Genomic DNA, 25,519 nt, shown 5'->3' with positions numbered 1-25,519 from the left:
CAAGAGGTTATCATGAGATAACGTCTTTTGTCATAAATCACTTTAGTTGGGATTCCTAGTGGGTGAGTGTTAATTCCCTAGAAGTGCCTGAACTATTATACTTTCTATTATCTAGCGGCTTGAGGTCTTTAAGGAATAGTTCATTCTGTTATATCTAAATAAGGTCCATGTCCAGCTTCCCCTTTCCCCCATAGTTCACAACCCAAGCATTCATTAATTTTGGCTGTGTTTTATAGATAAATTAGAACATTATCAGAAAAGCAGTTATACAGAAGCCATAGCCCAGAGAGCTCATGATCTGTGAAGCACATCTCCTTCAAGAAGGAGGCATAACATGGGTACTCTGCCAGGGACCTCCAGGGAGCTTAGTCCCGTGGGACATGTATCTCCCGTCCACTATTATTGACATAATTGTTTATGTCACACGGACGACACTGGAGTTGGTGTGGCATTCCTTAGTTATAAAAGAGAGTAAATTAGGTATAAAACTTTAGATTCATTAAGATAGGATAAATAATGAAGTATTTTCTTTTAATTTGCCAGACACAAATAAACTGGAATTCTTTACATTCTGAATGTAATCTTTACTTGATAATTGTTCTTATTGTGTACTGTGTTAGGTTAAAGTTAAAACCTATCTTTTTTTTTGTTTAGACAAAAAGGGGGAAATGTTATAGAATATTTTAAGTTGTATTACTTTTGTTTATGCTCTGGAACATTTGTTTAATGATGCAAAGATGTGTTTGATTACATAAAATTCACCTGTGGTCAGGAGGCTGTGTCAGCAACTAGCTGACAGGAAGTGGTAGGGAGGAGCCAGGTGGAGAAGGATTTTTAAGGAGGGGCAAGGAGAAGCGCAAGGGCTTTTTGGAGAACAAGAGCAAGGAAAGGAGGTGAGCTATTTGCTATTCAGCCTCTTTGAGAAGCAGAATTCTACCTTGGCCTTTGAATCTTGAGTTATTTGGAGGGATAGAGATTTAGATAAGTTCCCTTTGTAGCTTTGAACCGCTGCTGGTAGTGGTGGTGGAGCTGCAGTTGCTGATTCGGACAGCCGTGGCTTAAAAGGCAGCAACAATTTAAAAAAGGACGATACTCCAATCCCATTTCCAAATAAGGGTACATCTAGAGGCTCTGGGGTACTCAGGTTTGCGTGTTCAGTGGCCCCCCAAAATAGGTGTTGGGAACATGATAAAACTTTGGATTTTTGCCGGGCGGTGGTGGCGCACGCCTTTAATCCCAGCACTCGGGAGGCAGAGCCAGGCGGATCGCTGTGAGTTCGAGGCCAGCCTGGGCTACCAAGTGAGCTCCAGGAAAGGCGCAAAACTACGCAGAGAAACCCTGTCTCGAAAAAACCAAAAAAAAAAAAAAACTTTGGATTTTTACACATTTGTGTGGTGTGTGTGTGTGTGTGTGTGTGTGTGTGTGTGTGTGTGTGTGTATAAGAAATATGGGGAGGGTGGTATTCACTGCACATGTTTGGAGGTCAGAGGCCAACTCCCAAGAGTCAGTTCTCTCTTTCCACCGTATGGACTTCAGGGTGAACTTGGGTCGTGAGGCTTGGCAGTAAGCACCTTGACTTGCTAATCCATTTTCCCAGCCCAGAAGGTAGAGCTTTTAAGCTGTGAGGTCGGCCGTGGGAGTCTTCAGATCACTGAGGGTGTGTTAAAGAAGACTAGGACCCCCATCTCCTCCTTCTTTTGCTTCTTGCCTATGAGTTGGTGCTTCCACTTCATGGCACAGTCCAGCCATGATCTATGGCACAGTCCAGCCATGATCTATGGCACATTCTAGCCATGATCCATGACACAGTCCAGCCATGATCCATGCACATTCCAGCCATGATCCATGACACAGTCCAGCCATGTTCCATGGCACAGTCCAGCCATGATCCATGATGTCTCTTGTCACACCCTCCAGACAGTGATCAGCAGATCATGAACTGATGGCTCTAAACCTTTGATCCATGACATATCTTTCCTCTTTCTCCTCATCTTCTTCCTCCTCCTCCTGCTCCTTCTCCTCTTCCTCCTTTCCTCCTCCTCCTCTTCCCTTATTATTATTTTTTGAGACAGGGTCTTATGTGGCCCAGGCAGGCCTCAAATTCACCATGTAGCTGAGAACAATCTTCCTTCCTCTGTTTTCCAAGTGTGGGGTTATAGGGGTGAGCTGTCACACACAGTTATATCTGGTGCTGGGATCCGATCCAGTGCCCCACGCATGCTAAGCACTGAGCAAGCACTCAGCCAAATGAGCCGTAGCCTCCGCCTTGTTTCTAAGTTGATTACCTTAGGAATGGGCTATGTCACTACCCCCAGGGAAACCAGGTCTGGAAAAATCAAAAACAAAACCAGAACAAAATGTTTATTTGTGAGAGAGAGAGAGAGAGAGAGAGAGAGAGAGAGAGAGAGAGAGAGAGAGAGAGAGAGAGATTGTTATGACATATGTGTGGAGATCAGAGGGCAGCTTTGTGGAGTTGATTCTTTCCAGCCACCTTTAGGTGGTGTGGTGACTAGTTTTTGGTTTTTTGTTTTGTTTTGTTTTGTTTTTAATCAACTGGACACAAGCTAGAGTCATTTGGGAAGAGGAATTCACAACTGAGAAAATGCCTCTATAAGACTGGCCTGTAGGTAGGTACATCTGTGGGATATTGTCTTGCTTAGTGATGGATGTGGGAGGACCCAGCTCTTGGAGGGCAGTACCACCTCTGATCTGGTGGTGCTGGAAGGTATAAGAAAGTAGGCTGAGCAAGCCATAAAGAGCACTCCTCCTCCTCCATGGCTTCTGCATCAGCTCCTGCCTCCAGACTCCTGCCTCCAGACTCCTGCCTCCAGACTCCTGCCTCGAGTTCCTGCCGCGACTTCCTTGGATGATGGACTAGAAGCTGGAAGCTGGCACACACCCTTCCCTAGTTGCTCTGTGGTCACAGTGTTTTCTCACAGCAAGAGACACCTAAGCATGTAGGTTCTGGGGAGCAACTCAGGTCGCTGTGCTTGGGACAAGTACCTTTACCTGCTAAGCCGTCTCACTGGCCTGCCCTCTGTCTCATTTTCTATTATTCCGGGTTCTCTGCTTCTTTTGCCCAAACCTGAATCAAGCCAAGGCCTTGCAGGGACCAAATGCTAATACTGAGGGGTTTCCAGGAAGGCTTAATCAAAGGCGGCACAAGTTGGGAAAATGGACAAGGAGCAGTGAAGCCTCCCGAGGCTCATGGCAGTGGGGAGCCTGTCATCCGAGGCCTGAAGGGGCAAAGGGGCGTGGAAGTTTGTGGAGCTAAGAGATGATGACCTCAAAAGAAGAAGGTTGTAAGCCAGCGGTTCTCAACCTTCCGAATGCTGTGACCCTTTGATACACTTCCTCATGTTGTGGTGACCCCCAGCCATGACATTATTTTGTTGCTACTTCGTAACTGTAATTTTGCTACTGTTAAGAATGGTAATGTAGCCGGGCGGTGGTGGTGCATGCCTTTAATCCCAGCACTCGGGAGGCAGAGCCAGGTGGATCTCTGTGAGTTCAAGGCCAGCCTGGGCTACAGTGTGAGATCCAGGAAAGGTACAAAAAGCTACACAGAGAAACCTGTCTCGAAAAACCAAAAAAAAAAAAAAAAAAAGAATGGTAATGTAAATATCTGATATGCCACCCTAAAGGGGTCGAGACCCACACGTTAAGAACCACTGTTGTAGGTGGAGCCAAGGCCTTTGGAGAAAAGCTGGGAGGCATGGGGGGTTGAGGAGCACCCCACCCCATCTTCCTTCTTCACAGCACCACCCGAGTGACCAGGAGCACCCTGGTTCCCATCACGAGACATCTGTGGAGTGTACACTTGCTGAAAGAGCATGCCTGACTCTCCACCTCCACCCTACCCCTGCCAGGCCTCAGAAGGCATGGCACCAGCTGTGGAAAAAGGCTGTGCCCATTGCCCAACAACCCCTTCCGGTTCCCACTGAGGCAAGGCCTTCCTTGGGACGAGGGCCACCTGTGCAAGTCCCAGCTGTAAAAGCCACAGATGGGCATGTGCCCAATCTCCGGTGTCCTTAACCCTCTCCCACTCCCACAAGGCTGGCTGCCCATCTGGGAGGGGTGGGACTGGTAGCTGGAGAATTTAAAAACGACAAAACACCGGAAGGTTCCAGGCATAAACCTCCCAAATACCTGACTCTCCCTGAGCACGGCACAGTAAACTCTCTGAGAAATCCTGCAGGAAAGTCATTTGAATTTTGTCCTATTTCTCAATCCCATTGGAGCTCTCCACTCCCACCCACCCCCACCCCGCCGCCGCCGCCCCTTTTTCAGACAGAGTTTCACTAAGTAGCCTTGGTTAGGTTGGAACTCATGTAGACCAGGCTGGCTTTGAACTCACAGATCTACCTGCCTCTGCCTTCTGAGTGCTGGTATTAAAGGTGTAGTCTATCATGGTCAGGCCACTAGCACTTTGGAAAACACATTAGTTTCTTAATTTTAATTATTTTTAGAGTGTGTGTAGGCACATGTGCACAGCCCCCATGGGAAAATCAGAGGACAACTTTTGGGAGTCGTCTGTCTCCTTCCACCTGTGGGTGCTAGGTATCGAACTCAGGTCATCAGGTGTGGCAGGCAGCCAGTGCCTTTATCACTGAGCCATCCTGACAGCCCCTGGGGTGGTTTGAATGAGAATGTCCTCCATAGGCTCCTCTATCTAAATGCTTTGGTTTGATAGGATTAGAAGGATTAGGAGGTGCAGCCTTGTTGGAGGAAGTGTATTTCTGGGAGTGGGCTTTGGGGTTTCAAAAGCCCATGACAGATGCAGCCTCCTCTCTGCCTGGGGATCAAGATCTCAGCTACTTCTCCAGCATCATGTCTGCCGGCCTGCTGCCGAGCTCCCTGACATGATGATAATGGACTCAGCTTCTGAAACTTTAAACAAGCCCCTTATCTCTGGCACCCGTGCTTCAGGACGCCATCCACACACTGGCACGGGCTTTGCTGGGACACACAGGACCTCCACACATTCCTTATGAACGACAAGGTCAAGGGCACTTTCAGAGGACAGCAAGGAGAGATGGAAGGGTCGCTTAGCTTTGTTGATTCATTTTCCCTCCTTCGGAAAATACTGTTGAACACTGTGTGTGTGTGTGCTGGGTTCTGTACTAGGCACTGAGGATTTGAAGAAGAATACCTGAAAGTTCCAGCCCTGGTGGATCTTTCTACTCAGTGAAAACTAGAAACAAGGTGCCCCAACCCCTCAGACTCACTGATTCTCCTTCCTTCCCCAGACCTGCCATTTTTTTCTTTTCTTTCTTTCTTTCTTTTTTTTTGTAAATCAGGTTGTAACTTTCTATGTAGTTGCAAATGACCTTGAACTCCTGATCTTCCAGTTTCCACCTCCTGGGTACTGGCATTACAGACATGAACTAGCATATGACGCCAGGAATTGAACCCAGGTCTTCATGCATGCTAAGAAAGACACTCAGCAAATGTTCTAATTAAATTATATCTTCAGCTCGCTCCTCTTCCCATGGACCTCCCTCAAACACTGGTCTCATTATATCTTAGGCTGACCTGGAATTCACTATGTTGTAGTTCTAAGCCATCCTCAAACTCGTGGCAATCCTCCTGCCTCACCACCCGCAGTGCTGGAGTCACAAACTTACAAGGTCAAGCCCAGCCCCCAAATCCTGGTTCTTAAGTCACCCTCCTACAGCTAGTCTGTCAATCCCACTCAAGCAATGGCTCACTTTACTTCAGTCTGAGGCCTGGCATGGATTGTACCCTCCATTCTCCTTGGGCAGCTCCCTCTTCGGGGCTCTCTTCGGGGCTTTGAGTGGACTCCTGATACTGTTACACCAGGATATCTGAGGTTTATCAGTAGCACAGCTAACAGTATCTTTACCAAGGCTTTGAGAAGAATATCCACTTGGCCCAGGTAGGAATGCACAGTAGACCTCAGAGGGGCCATCTCTGGAGACCCACTGGCCCTGGAGCCAAATGCCTTGAGCAGCATTACTCAAGGCCTTGTGGGTAAGGGCCAGGGAGCCTTCTGTGTGAACTTGGGGGAGGGTTCCAACTCCTCCTGTGTCCTTGAGCTAGCTTCTATGTGGCTAGGAACACGTGGGGACCTTGACTGAGCCCTAGCTTTTCCCTGGGCTGCTGTCCCATCTGTCAGATAGCTGAGTTGGACACAGAGGTCTGTTTCCAGCCCTCTGCCATAGGACCTCCCTCCCTGAGTCTCTTCTGTACTCTCCCGCTCAGGTCTGTTTCCAGCCCTCTGCCATAGGAAACCTCCCCACCCCCATCTCTTCCCCTCTCTTCTCCAGTGCAGGGTCTGGGGAATGGCTCTGAGCATCTAAGCTGAGCAAATATGTCCAGGCCCACAGGAAGCTGGGGGGGGGGGGCGGGAGCGGGCACAGCTATTTTTATCCTAGTTTGAAGGATTTTCACAGCTGTGTCTTTGTGTACACAGTTGATCAACAGCCCAGGCTCCTGGAGTGGCAGGCATCACGTGGGCATGATAGACAGGAGGCACCAGAAACTTAAAGAAAACCCTCCTGGCCACACAGGAGACCTTCTCCCATCAGGGGTCCACTTAGAGCAGCTAAGTGTTGCCCCTCCCTTGGCCTCTCTTTGTAGGAGCCAGAGGAAGACTTCAGACACGCTGAGCCTGAACACATGCTCAGGAGGGGTGATGAGTGATCGGGAGGACTTGCCTTATTCAGACGTGTTATAGAACCCTAACAGAGTGCTGGCCCTAAGCCAGGGGTGGTGGCACATGCTTTTAATCCCTGCACTTGAGAGGCAGAGACAGGCAGATCTCTGAGTTTGAGGCCAGCCTGATCTATGGAGTGAGTTCCAGGGTAGCCAGGGCTACACAGAGAAATCCTGTCTCAAAAAACCAAAACAAACAAACAACAACAACAAAAATATGGGCTGGCACTTGGGAGGCAGAGGCAGGCGGATCTCTGTGAGTTCCAGGCCAGCCTGGTCTACAGAGTGAGTTTTAGGACAGCCAGGGCTACACAGAGAAACCTGGTCTTGAAAAACAAAAACAGACAAAAAATGTTGGCCCTGGGCTGGTGCGTGGCTTGGTGGTAGCATTGCTTCTTCACATTCAGAGGCTCTGGATCCCATCCCCACTGATTGGAGGGGAATGCAGAAAGAAAAGCAGCTGGGGAGATGGTCACACAGAGAAGGCCTCACAAGTGTGAAGCATATGCATGGCAGCTGGGCAGTCCTGGGCCTGCCTGTAATCCCAGCACTCAGATGTGGTGATACTGTGTTCCCAATATATTGTGCATCTTAATGAACTTATCTGGGGTCAGAGAACAGAACAGCCTCTAGATAGACAAAGAGGCCAGAAAAATGGTGGCACACACACCTTTAATCCTAGCATTCTGGAGACAGAGATCCAGAGGTCCATCCGGATCTCTGTGAGTTCAAAGCCACACTGGAAACAGCCAGGCATGGTGATTCATGCCTTTAATCCTAGGAAGTGATGGCAGGAAGCAGAAAGGTATTTAAGGCGTGGGGAACAGGAACTAGGCCTGGTTAAGCTTTTAGGCTTTTAGCAGCAGTTCAGCTGAGATTCATTTGGATGAAGACTCAGAGGCCTCCAGTCTGAGGAAACAGGATCAGCTGAGGAATTGGCGAGGCGAGGCAGCTGTGGCTTGTTCTGCCTCTCTGATCTTTCAGAATCTACCTCAACACCCGGGTTTGTTTTTATTAATAAGACCTTTTAAGATTCGTGCAGCACTCAGAAGGCAGAGAAAGGGGTCTAAACCAGCCACATCACAAGCTCTGGGTTCGGCCAGAAACCCTGCCTCCATGGTGAAGTGCAGAGTGCTGGAGGAAGGTGTCTGGTATCCATCTCCTCAGCTTCTTCGGCAGCATCCTCACCACGCTCCTGTTTTCTAAAGCTTTGAATTACGTTGTTGTTGCACGTGTGGGGGATGGCAGGGTGGCTGCATGCGTCACAGCACATGTGTGGAGGCCAGAGGACACCTGCAGAAGCTGGGTCTCTCCTTCCACCATGGGAGTCCTGGGTATCAACTCAGGTCGTCAGGCTTGATGGACACCTTTACCGGCTGAGCCATCTCACCAGCCCCTGCTTCCTCTTTCATCCTTCCCTCTTCCTACTCTCCCTCTCCTCATCTCTTCTTTGTCTCCTCTCCCTCCTCCCCCTCTTCCTCACAGGGATGACAGGGATGGACTCATTCCGCCACACTGCACCTCTAACCCTCTTTTATTTTTGCTTTGAGACAGGGCTATGCAGCTCTAGTTGATCTCCAATTCATAATCCTCCTGCCTCAGCCTCGGAGCAGCTGGGGTTACAGACCATGATGCCTCACCCAGCTTCACTTTGATCAAAAGCTCCAGCTGCCCTGGACCGCCTTTTCTTGGGCAAGCCAAGCCCAAGCTGAGTGCTTCCTATCCATCCATGGCTGGCTTCAGGACTCAGTCGTATATTGAAATGTCACTTTGTCCTACCTTCCAGGCAAACAAGTTCCTTTCTTCCTTCCCAAGCACCCATGTTTCATTTTCCTACAGCACCCACTCTCACTAGTGGAGACAGCTTCTTACAATTTTTGTGGGTTCATCTTTGCATCACCTCTAGACAGAATGGAACTGTTGCTGTTTGTGCTCACAGCCCTAGAAAATGCCTAATATGCCGGGCAGTGGTGGCGAATGCCTTTAATCCCAGCACTCGGGAGACAGAGGCAGGCGGATCTCTGTGAGTTCGAGGCCAGCCTGGGCTACCAAGTGAGTTCCAGGAAAAGGTGCAAAGCTACACAGAGAAACCCTGTCTTGAAAAACCAAAAACAAAACAAAACAAAAAAAAAAATAAGAAACAAAGAAAGAAAAAGAAAATCCCTACTATATTAAGGAAAGTACTCAAACAAACAAACAGTCTTTTATTGAAGTGGGTATGAATTTTTTTGTTTGTTTTGTTTTGTTTTGTTTTCTGAGACAGGGTTTCTTTGTGTAGTCTTGGTTGTCCTGGAACTCATTCTGTAGACCAGGCTGACCTTGAACTCACAGAGATCTGCCTGCCTCTGCCTCCTGAGTGCTGAGACTAAAGGCATGCGCTGCTGCTGCCGCCACCACCACCGCCACCCAGCGAGGTAGGGACAAATATTAATCTCATGTTAGAGACCAGAAATCTGGGACTCACAGTAGTTAAACCAAGCATTCAGGGTTACAAAGTCAGGATCGGAACCCAGGTCTGCCCACCCGCCATGCTCTGGCCTTCCCTGGGAGAGGCTGGCCTCTCTGACAGAATCCATTTGCCTGTCCCCATCTTATCAGCTGCCTGGTCGATGCCACCTGTGCAGTCACAGGTTGGAGGAAGCCTGGAGTTCTTCCCTCAGCTCCTGGTCCTTGATCTGCCGTGGTTGGCATGTGACCTTGGGCCACCTGTTGTGGGAGTGGGGCCTGGCCCGGTCCCCTCCACCTGCCTCCGCACTATATTAGAGGCCCAGTTCCACCTTCTTTCTCATCACCCCGAAGTTCACCATGCTCCGGCTGCTGAGTGCTCTCACGCTTGTGGCCCTTGGTAAGTCCCCAGCTTGTGCCCATGTCCCCACGCTGCATCAGCCTGGAAGTCCTTGAAGTACGGCCCTCACTCTGTTCCCCCTGGGTGTCACCCCATACCTGCTTCTACAGGAAAGGGTCTCTGCTTAACTGTGACATGATTATAAGGGCTTCAGCTTGGTTCTGGGACAGGAATCGGGGTGAGGGACAAGCTGTGGACGAACCAGCTTGTCAGAAAGAAGACTGGGAGCCCAAAGGGGAAGGCTCCTTGAGGGGACGATGGACAGCCTCCTGGTTTAAGGTCTGGGCTCTGTGGTTTGATGGCCGGAACTGGAATTTTCTGTTCTTCTGTTAAAGAGCCCACAAAGCTTCCCCTGGCAGGTCATAATGCTGACTGACGGCATTTACTGGGTGCTTGCTTTATGTCAGGCGGGCTGCAGAAGGCTTTCCTTCTTATATGCCCTCATGGGACTCATCACAGTGTGGAGCCAGTTTGGAGACTGAGCGTTGGAGGAATAAAGTAGCTCATCCTGAGCAAGTGGCCAAGTCGCACTTTGTACCCAGGCAGCCTCGCATGTCACACTCAACAACAGCAATCACCTTTTCTTTTCTTTGAGAAAGTCTCACGCTATACTTCAACCTGCCTTTCCTTGAATTCCTGACAATCCTCCTGTCTCGGTCTCTCAAGTACAAGGATTACAGGTGTGAGTCAGCATGCCACTTTTAGCTGGGCCTTCTTTTTTTTTTTTTAATTATTTATTGGGGAGTGATAAATGCTAGGTCATAAATGGCTACTGGAGTCTAGAGAGGGGAAGGGGCTCACAAAGCCCGTTCCTCCTTCTTTTCTTCTCCTCCTCCTTTTTCTTTTTCAGACAGGGACTTTCTATGTAGCTCTGGTAGACCTGGAATTCACTATGTGGACCAGGCTGGCCTCAAACTAACAGAATTCCGCCTGCCTCTGCCTCCCAAGTGCTGGAATTAAAGGCATGCACCCCCACCCCCACCCCCCTTCTTTCCTTTTGAGGACACTTCTGGCTGACTGGCTTCTCTGTTGTCCCCTCTAGCCTCAGGCTGTGGCCAGCCTGCCTTCAGCCCCTCCAGCCGAGTTGTCAATGGTGAGGACGCTGTTCCTTACAGCTGGCCCTGGCAGGTAAGAGCGCTGCCCGCCCATCCACTGTGGGTTCTCATGACGCGGCAGCCAGCCGTGACCCCCCGTTTCCTCTCTATGCCCTGCTTTGACTTCAAATGGCCCGAAACCCTTGAACAAAGGCATCTCTTGGAGGTTGCTCCATCTGTAATCTCAGCTGGGACAGCTGCAATTTGAAAGTGGAATCTGGGGAAAGGGTGATGTTTAAGGGTTGGCTCAATAACAGTGGAATTGCCAGGGCTGTGTTTAGAGGGAAGATTTTATCTTCAAATTCCTTGAGTTCTACAAAGGGGCCAAAGGTCTGAGAGCTGTAAAGGGGTTAGGAACTTCGTAGAGGTCCATGGGAAGAGCTCAGAGGGCAAGACTCCCTGTCTAACAATAGCCGCAAGCCACATGTGGCTATTTAAGTTTAATATAAATTAAGGCAGACATAGTGGCTACTTGCCTGTAATTCTAGCACTCACTAGAGGCAGAATGATCAGGCTTTCAAGGCCAGCTTCAGCTACATAGCAAGTTTGAGGCCAGCCTAGGCTATAGGAGACCCTGTCTCAAAAACCAAACCAGGGCCTGGAGAGAGAGCTCGGTGGCAAAGAGAACTTGCTGATATTCCAGAGGACCTGAGTTCAAATCCTAGTCAGGCAGCTTATAACTGCCTGTAACACCATCTCTAGGGGACCCAATGCCTTCTAGCATCTGAAGGTACCAGAACACACAAGGTATATACCATACAGAGATGCACACATGCACATAAGTAAACATTTTTAAAAACCTACACAATTAATACAAATTAGACAACTAAAGAAATCTAGTCCCTCAGTGCCCCTCATTTCCAGTGCTCAACAGCCACAGGAAGCTGAGGCCAGCATGCTGCAGAAGACAGAGAACATTTGCATTGGCTGGGCAGGGGTGGCACACACTTTAATCCCAGCACTTTGGAGGTAGAGGCAGGTGAATCTCTGAGTTTGAGGTCAGCCTGGTCTACAAAGTGAATTCCAGAACAGCCAGGGTTACACAGAGAAACCCTGTCTTGAAAAACAAACAAAACAACAAACAAAAAGAACAATTGCATCATCAAAGATAATGAGAACAGAGAGGGTCACAGTTTGTTCTATGAAGGACCAGGGCGTGAATCCTGTAGCTTTGCTGGCCATACACTGGTGACAGCGGAGACTTACTGTGGCTGTCAGAGTGTAAAAACATCACGGATAGCACACAAGTGACAAGTATGAGGAGGAGATAGGCATCTTTATGTATAGGCCAGACCTAAGCAGATCATAGTCAGTTCATTTTTGGTTAAGAAGGTTTTGTTGATGTTCATTTTTGATAGAGGGTTCATGTAGCCCAGGCTGTCCTCAAACTCAATATACAGCCAAGGATGTTCTTGACCTCCCCGTTGTCTGTTTCCACCTCCTGAGTGGTGGGGTTATAGGCATGTGCCACCACACCCCACTTCTACAGGTCTGGGGATGGAACTCGGGGCTTCATGGATGCTAAGCAAGTACTCTACACACAGATCCACTTCTCTAGCCCCTCCCTCTTTTATGCCTATTTTTTGAGACAGTCTCACATAACCCTAGCTCGTCTCCAACCACTGATCTTTCTGCCACTTCTTCGAGATGCAGGAATCACAGGTATAGACAGCTGTAGAGGGAGCTTTTGAGAGTCAGAGCGTAGAGAAAAGAGGAGGCAGAGGACTCAAGGTGAGGCATATTCCTGCAGACTCAAGAGGCCTTGAAAGATCTAAGGTTCAGAAGACCGGGAGGTCTGATGGGACAGAGGGTCTTGGGGAACCCTCAGGAAACACAAGGTTTGTGGATGCTGCAAAGGGCAAAGAGTGTTGTGGACCCCAGAGATATCATAAAGTCTGTGGTGGGGAGGCTTTGGCTAATTGAAATGGGACCCTAATGGAAAAGTGACAGAGTATTTCAGACGGCACCATTTGTTCCCCTGTGTGAAGAGCACCTTCTAGAGCTGTACGGTGCACAACGTCCAGAACCTCTGGTTTGGGTCCCATGGAATTGGGTCCAGGCCACTCAAGCAAGCTCTTTCTTTCCTGACCACCAGGTCTCCCTTCAGTATGAGAAGGGAGGGAGCTTCCACCACACCTGTGGTGGCACCCTCATTGCTCCTGACTGGGTTATGACCGCAGGCCACTGCATCTCGTAAGTTCTACCCCGTGTCCCTGCCCCAGCCATTGTCCCTGCATGAGTCCCCGGGCAGCTGGGACAATGGGAGAGGGGGGAGGTTGGCTATAGACTCTAACTGACCTCCACACCCCTCTGCAGGAGTTCCCTCACCTACCAGGTGGTACTGGGCGAGTATGATCGAAGCGTGGAAGAGGGCCCAGAGCAGGTGATCCCCGTCAACCCCGATGGTCTCTTTGTGCACCCCAAGTGGAACGCCAATTGTGTGAGCTGTGGGTGAGTGAAGTCTCAGGCCTGGAGTTGGGGGCTGTTGTTTATTTGGCGACATTATTAGCGGGGGTGAGAAAACACGAGGTACAACAGAACCCACTATAAGAGTTTTTATTAGGGAAGGGAAAGGGTAGAGGTGGGTAGGCCTACCGAAAAGAAAGGTAGGGGGGAGGGGTGTGTGCTACCTCTAGTGTGTGTGAGAGAGAGAGAGAGAGAGAGAGAGAGAGAGAGAGAGAGAGAGAGAGAGAGAGAGAGAGAGAACAGGTAGGGCCTGCTTTTATAGGTCACCTTGAGAATGTATACACAGGCCTACGCATAGATTATGTGATCATGCTGCGTAGAGATTACAAGACCACGCTGTACATTGGTTACATAGGAAATAAGGCCCTGGAGTGACTAAGCATTTTGCCTGACTGCTGACAGCGAATTCGTAGTCATGTGACTCCAGAAACGACTAGGAATAATAACAGGGTCTCTAGTTCACAAGACACCAAGCAAACTGAGAGCTCACTCCCAGAGACAGTTGCCTGGGCCCCGGTGGCTTCCACTGTGGGTAGCTGCAAAGACAGTAACAGCAGTGGTGGGTTAAGACCATAGTCTACATTAGCTAGAATCCCAGAGTGAGCAGAGAGCTATATCAGACTCCAGTGAAATGACTTGAAGGGCAGCTAGAGAGTCAAGATGGAGCATGGTGGTACTTACAGTGTGGTACCCAGGGTGGCGGCAGCAGCATCCCCTAGAACCTGTCAGAAATGTGGGCTCTCAGACATCAACCTAGACCACTGCACTGGGATGCACTGGGGTAGGAGGGCCACTGTGTCCCTGAACCTTGCAGGTGACACAGCTGGATCGTGGGAACCATGGATGACAAGGGTAGCAGGGCTAAAGTGGGCGAGGGCTTCCAAGAGCTGCTCCACCTTAAGAATGGATTTGGAAACCAGGTGTGGTACCATGCACCTTTAATCTCATCCACTGAAATAGGTGGATCTCTGTGAGTTATGGACCATCCCAGTCTACATAGGCTAGCCAGGGCTACATAGTGAGACTCCCGTCTCAAAAGCAAAGCAAAACAAAACAAATGGACTTAGGAAGGCCTGGGGTGGTGCATCACTTGACTAGTATATATAAGACCTTGAGTTCAAACCCCAGCACCACAGAAACCAACCAATAAATAGATTGGGAAGGGATTGGAGAGATGGCTCAGCGGTTAAGAGCACTAGCTCCTTTTCCAGAGGTCTTGAGTTCAATTCCCAGCAACCGCATGGTGGCTCACAACCATCTGTAATGAGATCTGGTGCCCTCTTCTCACCTGCAAGCACATATGTAGACAGAACACTGTATACATAATAATAAATAGATTGGGAATGCAAGGAGCAAAGGAGGTGATTGCTATGGGTCCATCAGGAGGACCAGGTTTCATGTGACTCCCACTTCCCCCCAGCAATGACATCGCCTTGGTCAAGCTCTCAAGAAGCGCTCAGCTGGGAGACAAGGTCCAGCTTGCCTGCCTCCCTCCTGCTGGTGACATCCTTCCCAACGGAGATCCCTGCTACATTAGTGGCTGGGGCCGTCTTTACAGTACGTGCCGACCCTTCTACCTGACCACAGAGACAAGTGTCGGGGACAAGTGGGACAGAAGGGTCACAGCAGGAACCATCTTTGTAGTGCCCAGCCTTCCTCTCCAGCTCCCACCTTCTCCCTGATTCCCCCCAAACACAAACATGTTCAGTGGAACATTTTTGGGGTGTCCACTATGTGCCCAGTACTGAGGATGCCACAGAACACAGAGCAAGCAAGACCCCACAGTTCCTAGCAGGCTAATGGGGCTTTTGAAGGCTCATCACTCTGCAACTGGCAGGTGTCCCAGGCAGTGTCCTCTGTCTCCCCAGCCAATGGGCCTCTCCCCGACAAACTGCAGCAGGCCCTGCTACCTGTGGTGGACTACCAACACTGCTCCAAGTGGGACTGGTGGGGTTTCTCCGTGAAGAAGACCATGGTGTGCGCTGGCGGGGATAAACAATCTGGCTGCAACGTGAGTCAACTCACACCTGCCTGGGTGGCATGTGTACAGGGCCCCAAAGTCCCTCCACTATCTGCCCTGAGGTGGACAGACCTGGTTGGTTTGCCTCGTGTAATCTCCAGGCCAGGTGGGATGAAAAGGGACTCAATTTAGTTCAGAGGTGGCATCAGGAGCCTGGATTCAAGCCAGCTCCCGCCTGGCTTGACAGGAGTCCCAGTCCCTTTCTGCTCCTTTTTGTCACTGATTTTTTAAGACAGGGTCTCACAATGCAGCCTTGATGGACCTGAGCTCACTATGTAGACTAGGCTGGCCTTGAACTCATAGCAATTATATGCCTCTGCCTGCCTCTGCCAGTCATTGCTTTTGTTGGTTTGTTTTTTTTTTTTTTTTTTTTTTTTTTTGTTGTTGTTGTTGTTTGTTGAGACAGCGTTTCTCTGTGTTGCCCTGGTTGTCCTGGAACTCACTCTAAAAATCAGGCTGGCCTCGAACTCATAGAGATCCATCTGCCTCTGCCTCCCGAGTGCTGGGATTAAAGGCAAGTGCCAACACCGCCCGGTCTCACTGTTTTGAGACTCTGGAGTATCACAGTCTGTGCCTCAAACTTACTATGAGGCCAAGAATGACCTTGAATTTCTGATGCTCCTGTGCCCACCTGTGAGTGGTGGACCTACAGGCATTACCACTACGTCCAGCTGATGCAGTGGTCGAGACGGCCCCCACAGCTTCATGCATGCTAAGCAAACACTTCATCAACTAAGCTACATTGCCAGCCTGTATCAGTTGTGGCTTTGAAACGATAAGGAAACATTCAGGATGGTCTCGTTGTGTAGAGCTGCCTGTGACAGCTAGCACTCGGGAGGCTGAGGCAGATTGCAAGTTCAAGATCAGCCTGGGCTACACAGTGTCTCCAACAATCAAACCCAAACAAAATCCCCAAAACACTGAATGTGGTGAGATTACGAGGGGTACCGTTTTTTGGAGAACTGCCTCTGCTGGGCGCTGTGCTGACACCTTGCATTGTCTCATTAACCCTTATGTCGTCGGTGGTTCTAAACCTTCCTAATGCCGCAACCCTTTAATACAATGCTCCATGTTGTGGTGACCCCCAACCATAAAGTTATTTTTGTTGCTGCCTCACAACTATAATGTTACTACTGTTATGGATTGTAAGGTAAACATCTGGAATGCAGGATATCTGATATGTGGCACCTGTGAAACAAAGAGGGTGCGACCCACAGGTTGAGAACTGCTGCTTTGTGGTCTTGCAGAACACAGTGGTGTTCTTCTGCAAACTGGTGTCCAGAGAAATGAAGCAGTGTGAACGTTTCTTGATGTCATGAAGCTCAGAGCCCACTCCTTATCCTTCAGACACCTTTTCTCACCATTGCAGGGTGACTCTGGAGGACCCCTCAACTGCCCCACTGAGAACGGCACCTGGCAGGTCCATGGTGTGACCAGCTTCGTTTCTGGCTTGGGCTGTAACACTCTAAAGAAGCCCACGGTGTTCACCCGTGTCTCGGCCTTCAATGACTGGATCGAGGAGGTGAGGCGACGAGGGAGCCCGAAGCCTGCCAGGGACCTGGAGGAGAATCTGCAGGCCCCGAAGAGGGCCTGAAGCTCATGGGGGCCAGGGAGGGGCCTTCGGGGACATTCCAGAGAGCTTGGGGATGTTTTACTTGGTTGTACTTCCAGAATCTAACAGGTATTGAGAAGTGACCCCCTGGCCCAGGTCCCTCCTAGTCATGGAGGACAGAGAGTTACGTCAAACAATGGGCCACTTGGTGGTGGGCAGATGGAAAAATGGACAATAGAAGGAAAAGGGGATGAGAACCATGATGGGGGTACTTGGGTTCAGTCAGGGTGCAGAGCAGACCATCTGGACACAGGTGGTCCAAGACAATGGCTGCTCTTCCTGATAGCAGTACTGGCTGTGATTTATACATTCATTGTGCTTAAAACCCTTAGTTAAAAGCTCAGTTAAGAATACCCATGAGGCCAGGTGGTGGTGGCTCACACCTTTAATGCCAGCACTCAGGAGGCAGAGGCAGGTGGATCTCTGTTGCGTTTGAGGACAGCCTGGTCTACAAAGCCAGTTCAGGACAGCCAGGGCTGTTACACAGAGAAACCCTGTCTCGAAAAACAAAACAAAACAAAACAAACAAAAGAAGAATACCCAAGAGGCAACTTCTACTTTTACCTCTCCTATGGAGATGAGGAAACCATGGCTCAGAGTGGTCAAGTCACTCTCCCAGGGACACACAGCAAACAAGTGACAAGGCTGGGCCATTCCTACTTGAGCCCAGTTCCCTCCAGGCCCAAAGTTTACACTCTTTTTTTTTAACCCTTTAGAGCTTTATTAGGAAGAGAAAGAGAGAGAGAGAGAGAGAGAGAGAGAGAGAGAGAGAGAGAGAGAGAGAGAACCAAAGAGACACAGACAGACAGAGGGACTTCGTGGTGGGAAAGTACAGAGAGAGCCAAAGTTTGCACTCTTAACTAAAGTATTCTGTCCTTGTCCAACCTCCTGCTTTTCTTTTTTCCACTTTTTTTTACAGACCATTGCAAACAACTAGAACCGAGACTTGGCTGGCAGTACCGACCCCCGTCCTCTATAGAATAAAGACCCTTTCTAAAAGTTCCAAGTTGACTCTCGCTGCCTTCACTGATGTAACACTTGCCCTCTGGCCTGTCTGTGAAATCTTAGGTCTGAAATGCAGAGATGAGGACAGAGCCAGCCCCTCAGATGGGGACGAACAAAGAATGAGTCTCAGAGAGGAAGGAGCCACTCTGGGGTGACCAGCCATGCTAGGACATGGGACTTCAGGTGCAGGCATCGAGGAACTTTCGGAAATTCAGATAATTTGTCACCTTAGTGGTCATGATTAGGGCCGAGAATATAGCCAGTGGTAGCAGATAGTCACAAAGAAATTTCTTCAGTGCAGAAAATCTGGTCCTGCGCCAATCATGGGAGAAAAAAAAAAGACCAAATGTTTTCTGTCTGTTGAAGGGCTAGAGGAGGAAGGCTGTAGTCATTCATTCATTCAACAAACATTTATTCCTTGCTCCAGAGAAAGCCTCAGAGATGGGGCTGGAGAGATGGCTCAGTGGTTAAGAGCACTGGCCGCTCTTCCAAAAGATCCGGGTTCAGTTCCCAGCACCACAGTCTGTAACTCCAGTTCCAGTGGATCTGACACCCTCACACAGACATGCAGGCCAAATCCCAATATACATAAAAAAAATCATCTTTGCTGGGAGGTAGTAGCACATGCCTTTAATCCCAGCACTTGCCGGCGGATCTCAGTGAGTTTGAGGCCGGGCTGGTCTACAGCATGAGTTCCAGGACAGCCAGGACTATTACACAGAGAAACCCTGTCTCAAAAAACAAAACAAAACAAAACACAAGGAAAAATGAGCCTTGTGTCAGGCTCATAACGGGGCACACACAGGTGAGACAGCCCCCCCTCCCCCTTTCAGGAGAATGCTGGCTGCAGTAAAGGAGAACAGCTCTCCCCAAGACTGCCACTCAGCAGACTCTGGAGGTCTGGAAGATGGCTACCTTGCCGATAAGAGCAACACAAAAACAATGGGGTGGTTTGTGCTTCTCCTGACCACCACCAGAAAAGCGTGGCCACGAAGGAACACAGGCTTGCAATTCCTAGTCTAACTATGGAGTCGCCTCCAGAATAGCAGTTCTCAACCTGTGGGTCCAGACCCCTTTGGAAGTCGAATGACCCTTTCACAGGGGGTCACATATCAGATATCCTGCACATCAGATATTCACGCTACAATTCATACCAGCAGCAAAATTACAGTTATGAAGTAGCAATGAAATTTGATGGTTGGGAGTTTACCACAACATGAGGAACTGTATTAAAGGGTCACAGCATTAGGAAAGTTGAGAAGTACTATTCTAGAGTTACGTTTTCTATTTTAAAAAAGACTAAGAGACTATGGTTGTAGTGGTGCATACCAGTAGGATTTGCTGAAGGAAGAGGAGACAGGAGGATCAGAAGTTGGAGGTCAGCTTGGACTACTCATTTTTAGCCGGGCGGTGGTAGCACATGCCTTTAATCCCAGCACTTAAGTGGCAGAGGTAGCAGCAGATCTCTGTGAGTTTGAGGCCAGCCTGGTCTACAGAGTGAGTTCCAGGACAGCCAAGGCTACACAGAGAAACCTTGTCTCCAAAAACAAACAAACAAACAAACAAACAAACAAACAAAAAAGGCTGAAAGACACAATCTGAAAAATTACAAATTAGTAGATAGGGAATATTATTGCTAAATGAAAAAAGAAAAGAAAGAAAGGAAAGGAAAGGACATGACTGCTCCTCGGGTGGTGGAGAAGGTTTATTGTAGGTATGTGGGAGAGCACAGCCAGAAGCAGGGACCTCTGGGAGAATCCAGAGTGGACATGTCCAGACTGAGCTGAGCCATGTGGGGAGAGGGAGAAGGGAAGGGAGAGGACTGAGAGGGGAGCCAGGTGTAGCAGCCAGGAGGCCCAAAATACAAAGAGTGGGTAACCAAAGTGGTTGGATTATATCGAGAATATTAGCCCAGCCCCCTGGACTGGGGAGTCCAGGGTAGGGGGTGGGGTATGTCAGCCAGGAGGGCCTGTAACAGGTAGGGACTGAGGGATGCAGGGAGAGCCTGGTGGACAGGCCCACTTCGATATGTTAAATAGACATCTCAACCATTTGTGCCATGGTTGAAATCTAGCAATTGCTTCATTTTGTTTATGCAGTGCTGGGATGGAACCCAGGCTCTTGAGCATGCTAGGCAAGCACTCTAACACTGAGCTACATCCCTAGTCCTGCTTTATACTTTAAATAAAAATAAAAGTGGTTAAGAGCATTGACTGCTCTTCCAGAAGACCCAGGTTCGATTCCCAGGCCCCACAGGGCAGCTCACTACCCTCCAGTACTCTAGTTTATGGGTGTATGATGCCCTCTTCTGGTCTCTGTGGGCATCAGGCATGCATGTGGCACACAGACATATGTGCAGGCAAAACACCCATACACAGAGAAGATAAAAATAATAAAAGAAAAGTGGTTGGCCGGGCAGTGGTGGCGCACGCCTTTGATCCCAACACTTGGGAGGCAGAGGCAGGAGGATCTCTGTGAGTTCGAGGCCAGCCTGGGCTACCAAGTGAGTTGCAGGAAAGGCGCAAAGCTACACAGAGAAACTCTGTCTCTAAAAAAAAAGTGGTAATTACAGGTCTGGGGAATTGGCCCTGTAGGTAAAGCACTTGTGCAAGCCTGAATTCAGATTCCCAGAACCCATGTAACATCAGGACATGATAGTCCCCATGTTTGCAATCCCAGCATACCTACCTGATGATGAGAGGCCAAGACAGGAGAATGACAACAAGCTCTTGGGACAGCTAGCCTGGCAGATGTAGCTGTCAACAAGAGAGATCTTGCCTCAAAGCAAAGTGGAAGCCTGGCATGCTGGCACACCCCTGGAGTCCCAGTACTTGGGAAGCAGAGTCTGCTAGTTTCTTTTTTTACTACTGTGATAAACACCATGATCGAGGCAACTTAGAGCAGGAAAAGTTTATCTGGGGTTCTGGTTTCGGAGGGATTGAAGTTCATCACTCTCCTGTCAGGGAGGCATGGCAGCAGCCTTAGTGGCTAGAACAGCAAGCTGAGAGTTCACATCTTGAACTGTAGGCAGGAGGCAGAGCACAAGCAGAGTAGTGTGAGGCCTCAAGCTTTGAAAGCCTGCCCTGAGTGACATACTTCCTCCAGCAAAAGCCACACATCTCTGGTCTCCCCAAACAGCGCCACCAACTGGAGAGCAAGTGTTCAAATGCATGAGACTATGGAGGAACATTTATCTTTCAAGCCACAACACAGAGGCAGGCAGATCTCTGTGAGCTGAAGGCTAACCTGGTCTACATAGCAAGTTCCAGCGCAGCCAGGGCCACACAGTAAGACTCTTGTTTCAAACAAACAAAGGTAGAAAATGAGGACAGACAGCTGAGGTTGTCCTCTGACCTCTCTCTATGTGTTCCATGGCATAATCATGACTGCCCTCATACAGAACACACACACACACACACACACACACACACACACACACACACACACACACACACACGACTGAGAGAGAGAGAGAGAGAGAGAGAGAGAGAGAGAGAGAGAGAGAGAGAGAGAATATGTGCAATACATTAAGGTAATTAAGGTGGAGAACCCCAGTATTCCTCTTTATTCTTCCCAGAGGCCATCATTATTTGGGTGGAATTGTCCATAATCACCCCCATCACTGCTTCTCATTTGGGGTGCATAACAGAATAACTCTTGCCTGATCCCTAAAAGGGTTTGGCCATATATTTTTCCTTGGCTTACGTGAAGCTGAGAGAGATGGGGCATTCTGCTAAGCTCTCCTTCCCTCTGCTGTGGCAGCTAGTGGCTGCCAGTCAACCTAGTCCCAGAGGGAGGAGGCATCGAACAGAGCTCTGCCAACCCCTCATGGGTATATATGGACACAATCAAGAAATAGTTATCCCAACCACGATGATGCCCTGTAGCACCAATCTTAAACGGTCTTATTAATAAAATAAAACCTGAGGCCAGTTATTGGGGTGAATGCTGGAAGGTCAGAGAAGCAGAACAAGCCACAGCTATATCACCTCGCCGGATCCTCCGTTGGTCTTGTTTCCTCAGACTGGAAGCCTCTGAGTCCTCATCCAGAATGAGTCTCAGCTGAACTGTACTGCTTGAAAGCCTGAAAGCTTAACCAGCCAAATGCTTCTAGTTTCTGGTCCTCATGCCTTATATACCTTTCTGCCTTCTACCACCACTCCCTGGGATTAAAGTCTCGCTTTCTAGGATTAAAGGCATGAGTCACCATGCTTGGCTGTATCCTTGAACACATGGATTTCTGCCTCTGGAATGCTAGGATTAAAGGCGTGTGCTACCACTGCCTATCCTCATGTTTAATATTGTGGCTGTTCTGTCTCTGAGCCCAGATAAGTTTATTAGGGTGCACAATATTTTGGGGAACATAATACCACCACAGTGTCCGGCACTGTTTGTCATAGATGCATGGACTTAACCTACCCTGACCTCCAGAGGGGCTTAGAGTTCATCTTCCTTCTCCGAGGTGCTAGGTTTTTATCACATATACAAATATCTACAAACAGTGTATTATATAGTGTCCATTTTTTTCTTTTCTTTTCCTTCCTTGTTTTCTTTTTTTCCTCCCTCCCTCCCTCCCTCCCTCCCTTCCTTCCTTTTCTTTCTTTTGTGTGTGTGTGGGCGTGTGCCTGTGTCCGTGTCTATGTGTGTCTCTGTGGCGGGGGCAGAGGTCAGTCTTACTCAGGTACCATCCACCTGCTTTTTTGGCTGTTGTTAATTTAATTATTTACGTGTATATATAGGTCTGTTTGTCTGTATGTGAGTGCCGGTGCCACAGCACACATGTGGAAGTCTGAGAACAATCTTTGAAAATGGCTGTTTGACTTCCGGTCTGTGGGTCCTAGAGGCTGAAAACAGGTTATCAGATTTGGCAGCCACTGCCTTTAGCTGCTGAGCCGTCTCTCTGGCTGCACCTTGTTCTTTGAGACACGATCTCTCACTGGGACCCAGAGCTCATCAATCAGGCTAAGCTGGCTAGCCAGCGAGCCTCAGAGATCTGCTTATCTCTGTCTTCCCAGTTTGGGGATTACAAGTATATACTACTGGGTTGGAGAGGTGGCTCAGTGGTTAAGAGCACTGACAGCTTTTCCAGAGGACCTGGGTTCATTCCAAGCATTCACATGACAGCTCACAACTGTCTGTAATTACAAGATCTGACATCCTCACACAGGCATACATGCAGGCAAAAACACCAATGCACATATAAATAAAAATAAATTATGAAAAAAGGAAAAAGTTTCCTTAATTTCTGGGGCTGGAGAGATGGCTCAGAGGTTAAGAGCAGAGACTGCTCTTCCAGAGGACCTGAGTTCAATTCCCAGTGACCACATGGTGGCTCACAACCATCTGTAATGAGATCTGGTGCCCTCTTTTGTCATGCAGGGATGCATACAGGCAGAATACTATATACATAATAAATAAAAAAATAAATAAAACAAAAAACCCCAAAACAACAACAAAAAACAAGTATATACTACCATACTCAGCTTTTTATGTGGGTGTTGGGATTGAACTCAGGACCTCATATGTGGATACCAAACACTTCAACTGAACATCTCCCCCAGCACCAATTTTGATTAAAAAAAAAAAAAAAAGCATAGATTGGGTATAGTGGCCCAGGCCTATAATCAAACTGCTTGGGAGGCAAAGACAAGAGGATCATGAGTTTAAAGCCAGGCTGGGCTACACAGTAAGATTGTCTCAAAACCAAACAACCATAGATACAAACAGTAACAACAACATACTGTTGGTTGGCTTTGTGTGTGTGTGTGTGTGTGTGTGTGTGTGTGTGTGTGTGTGTGTGTGTGTGTGTGTGGTTTTTAGACACAGGGTTTTTCTGTGAAACAGCCCTGGCTGTCCTGAAACTCACTTTGTAGGCTGGTCTTGAACTCACAGAGATCCACTTGCCTCTGCCTCCCAAGTACTGGGATTAAAGGCGTGCACCACCACACCTGGCATAAATTAGTTTTTTAAAGAGCCCATTCAACTTGTTTACTTACTGTCACATGTGGTCACTCACTACATTGTGGCCCCTAGATGCTGCATGTCTGTGGAGAACACCTTATACAACAGCACTAGTCATCCACGCCCCGCCCCCTCCACCACCAAATGATGGACATTTAGAGCAGGGCCAACTTCCTGTGGTCACAAAGAGTGCTTTGGTGGACATCCTTGGACACATCTCCAGGCACACATGTGTGTGAACTCCCCGGGCTATATTCCTAGAACTGGAACTCCCCGGTGGGAGGGCATTGGTGAGCTCTGCCAGTGACCTAATTCTTCTCCAAGATGGCTGTGTCGACAATATTTCTCAATCCTCTTCCCATCCACTGCCCCCACACATTACAAATGGCCCCACATTTTTCTTCTAGAACCATTCCTGGGATCTCATGCCTCCCCCATAAAACTCTCTTCCAACTCTTTAAAGAAAAAAAATCCAAAAAATGTTTTGGCAAAAGCCTAAGTCTGAAGGAGGCAGGGTCAGGGCAGGGTGAAGCTGAGGGCCCTTTGGAGCAGGGAGGCCTGAGGACGTTCTGAACTGGGCTAGGGTGCCATTAATCAGTCTTACTGAGTCAGACCACAATGCCTGGCAGCATGAATCCACAGATGTTGCCAAAGCTGACCTTCTTCCGCCCTGTGGGTCAGGGAAAGCCCTTGGATAACACCCCCAAGCAACTTCAAAATAAAGGCCAGGGAGACATTTGGTGCCTCAAGTGGCTGAGCAGTGGCCCCAGGGACCTCCACCTAGCCTACGGAGCCTGGGAACTGCTATGACCCACTTCTCACCACACACCAGCAGGGAGTCAGGAAGTTGCCTAAACCCAGCAAAGATTTTTTTAAAAAAAAGATTGATTGATTGATTGATTGATTATGTGTACAGTATTCTGCCTGCATGTATGCCTACATGCCAGAAGAGTGCGCCAGATCTCATTCTAGATGGTTGTGAGCCACCATGTAGTTGCTGGGAATTGAACTCAGGACCTCTGGAAGAACAGCCAGTGCTGTTAACCTCTGAGCCACCTCTCCAGTGTCCCCTGTGACTCCACAAAGATTTGGTCAACAATCACATCTTCTTGGTCTTCAGTCTCCCAGTTTCAACAATTCAAATCTTTTAGAGTCTGTAGCATCAATAACCTGCTTTTTATGAATCAAAATTAGAATGTTAACCATTTATTTTTGCTTCTATTTCCCAAATCATTAAAAAGCTGACAATTTGCTGTTTGAAAAATAGCAGCATCAACACTTCTTTCCCTTTTAAAGATGGGTCAGTGTAGTAATGCTTGCTGATCTACAGCCCAGGACATGAACTTTACACATTCATTTTAAAATCATTGAAGTCAACAGTCCATCCTTTGACTCATGAAGAAGCTATGGAGATCTGAATGAGAATGCCCCCCATAGACTCATATATTGGAAAGCTTGGTGGAACTGCTTGGGAAGAATTGGGAGGTGTGGCCTTGTTGGAGGAAGTGTGCCACTGGGGTGGGCTTTGAGGTTTCAAAAGCCCATACCAGGCCCAGCCTGCCCCCCATTCTCTCTCTCTTTGCTTGCTGCCTGTGGATAAGGTATAAAGCTCTCAGCTATAGCTCCAATATCATGCCTGACTGCTTCCCACCATGATCATGGACTAATCCTTTAAAACTGAAAGCAAGCCCCCCAGTTAAATGCTTCCTTTTATAAGTTGCCTTGGTCATGGTGTCTCTTCACGGTAACCAAAGAGTAAATAAGACAAAATCCAACAATTCTATTACCACCCCACCACCACCCCAGAACAGTAGCATTGGCCACATTTTAGAATCCTT

At 48.6% G+C, this 25,519-nt stretch overlaps 1 protein-coding gene across 1 annotated transcript; it reads left to right on the top strand.

Annotated features, from left to right (window-relative positions):
* The first annotated feature begins 9,483 nt into the window (after nucleotides 1-9,483).
* On the top strand, nucleotides 9,484-17,717 carry Cela3b (chymotrypsin like elastase 3B). Its single transcript, XM_006980853.4, has 8 exons — nucleotides 9,484-9,523; nucleotides 10,566-10,651; nucleotides 12,713-12,810; nucleotides 12,934-13,068; nucleotides 14,504-14,640; nucleotides 14,952-15,094; nucleotides 16,473-16,625; nucleotides 17,635-17,717. Exons 1-8 carry the CDS (start codon nucleotides 9,484-9,486, stop codon nucleotides 17,650-17,652), a joined length of 810 nt encoding a protein of 269 aa, XP_006980915.2. The 3' UTR covers nucleotides 17,653-17,717.
* The last annotated feature ends 7,802 nt before the right edge of the window (nucleotides 17,718-25,519 follow it).

Source organism: Peromyscus maniculatus, chromosome 2, assembly GCF_049852395.1.
Source record: "Peromyscus maniculatus bairdii isolate BWxNUB_F1_BW_parent chromosome 2, HU_Pman_BW_mat_3.1, whole genome shotgun sequence".
NCBI classification, from domain to species: domain Eukaryota; kingdom Metazoa; phylum Chordata; class Mammalia; order Rodentia; family Cricetidae; genus Peromyscus; species Peromyscus maniculatus.
The sequence above is the reverse complement of the archived record's forward strand: the minus strand, read 5'-3'. Positions and strand labels throughout refer to the sequence as shown.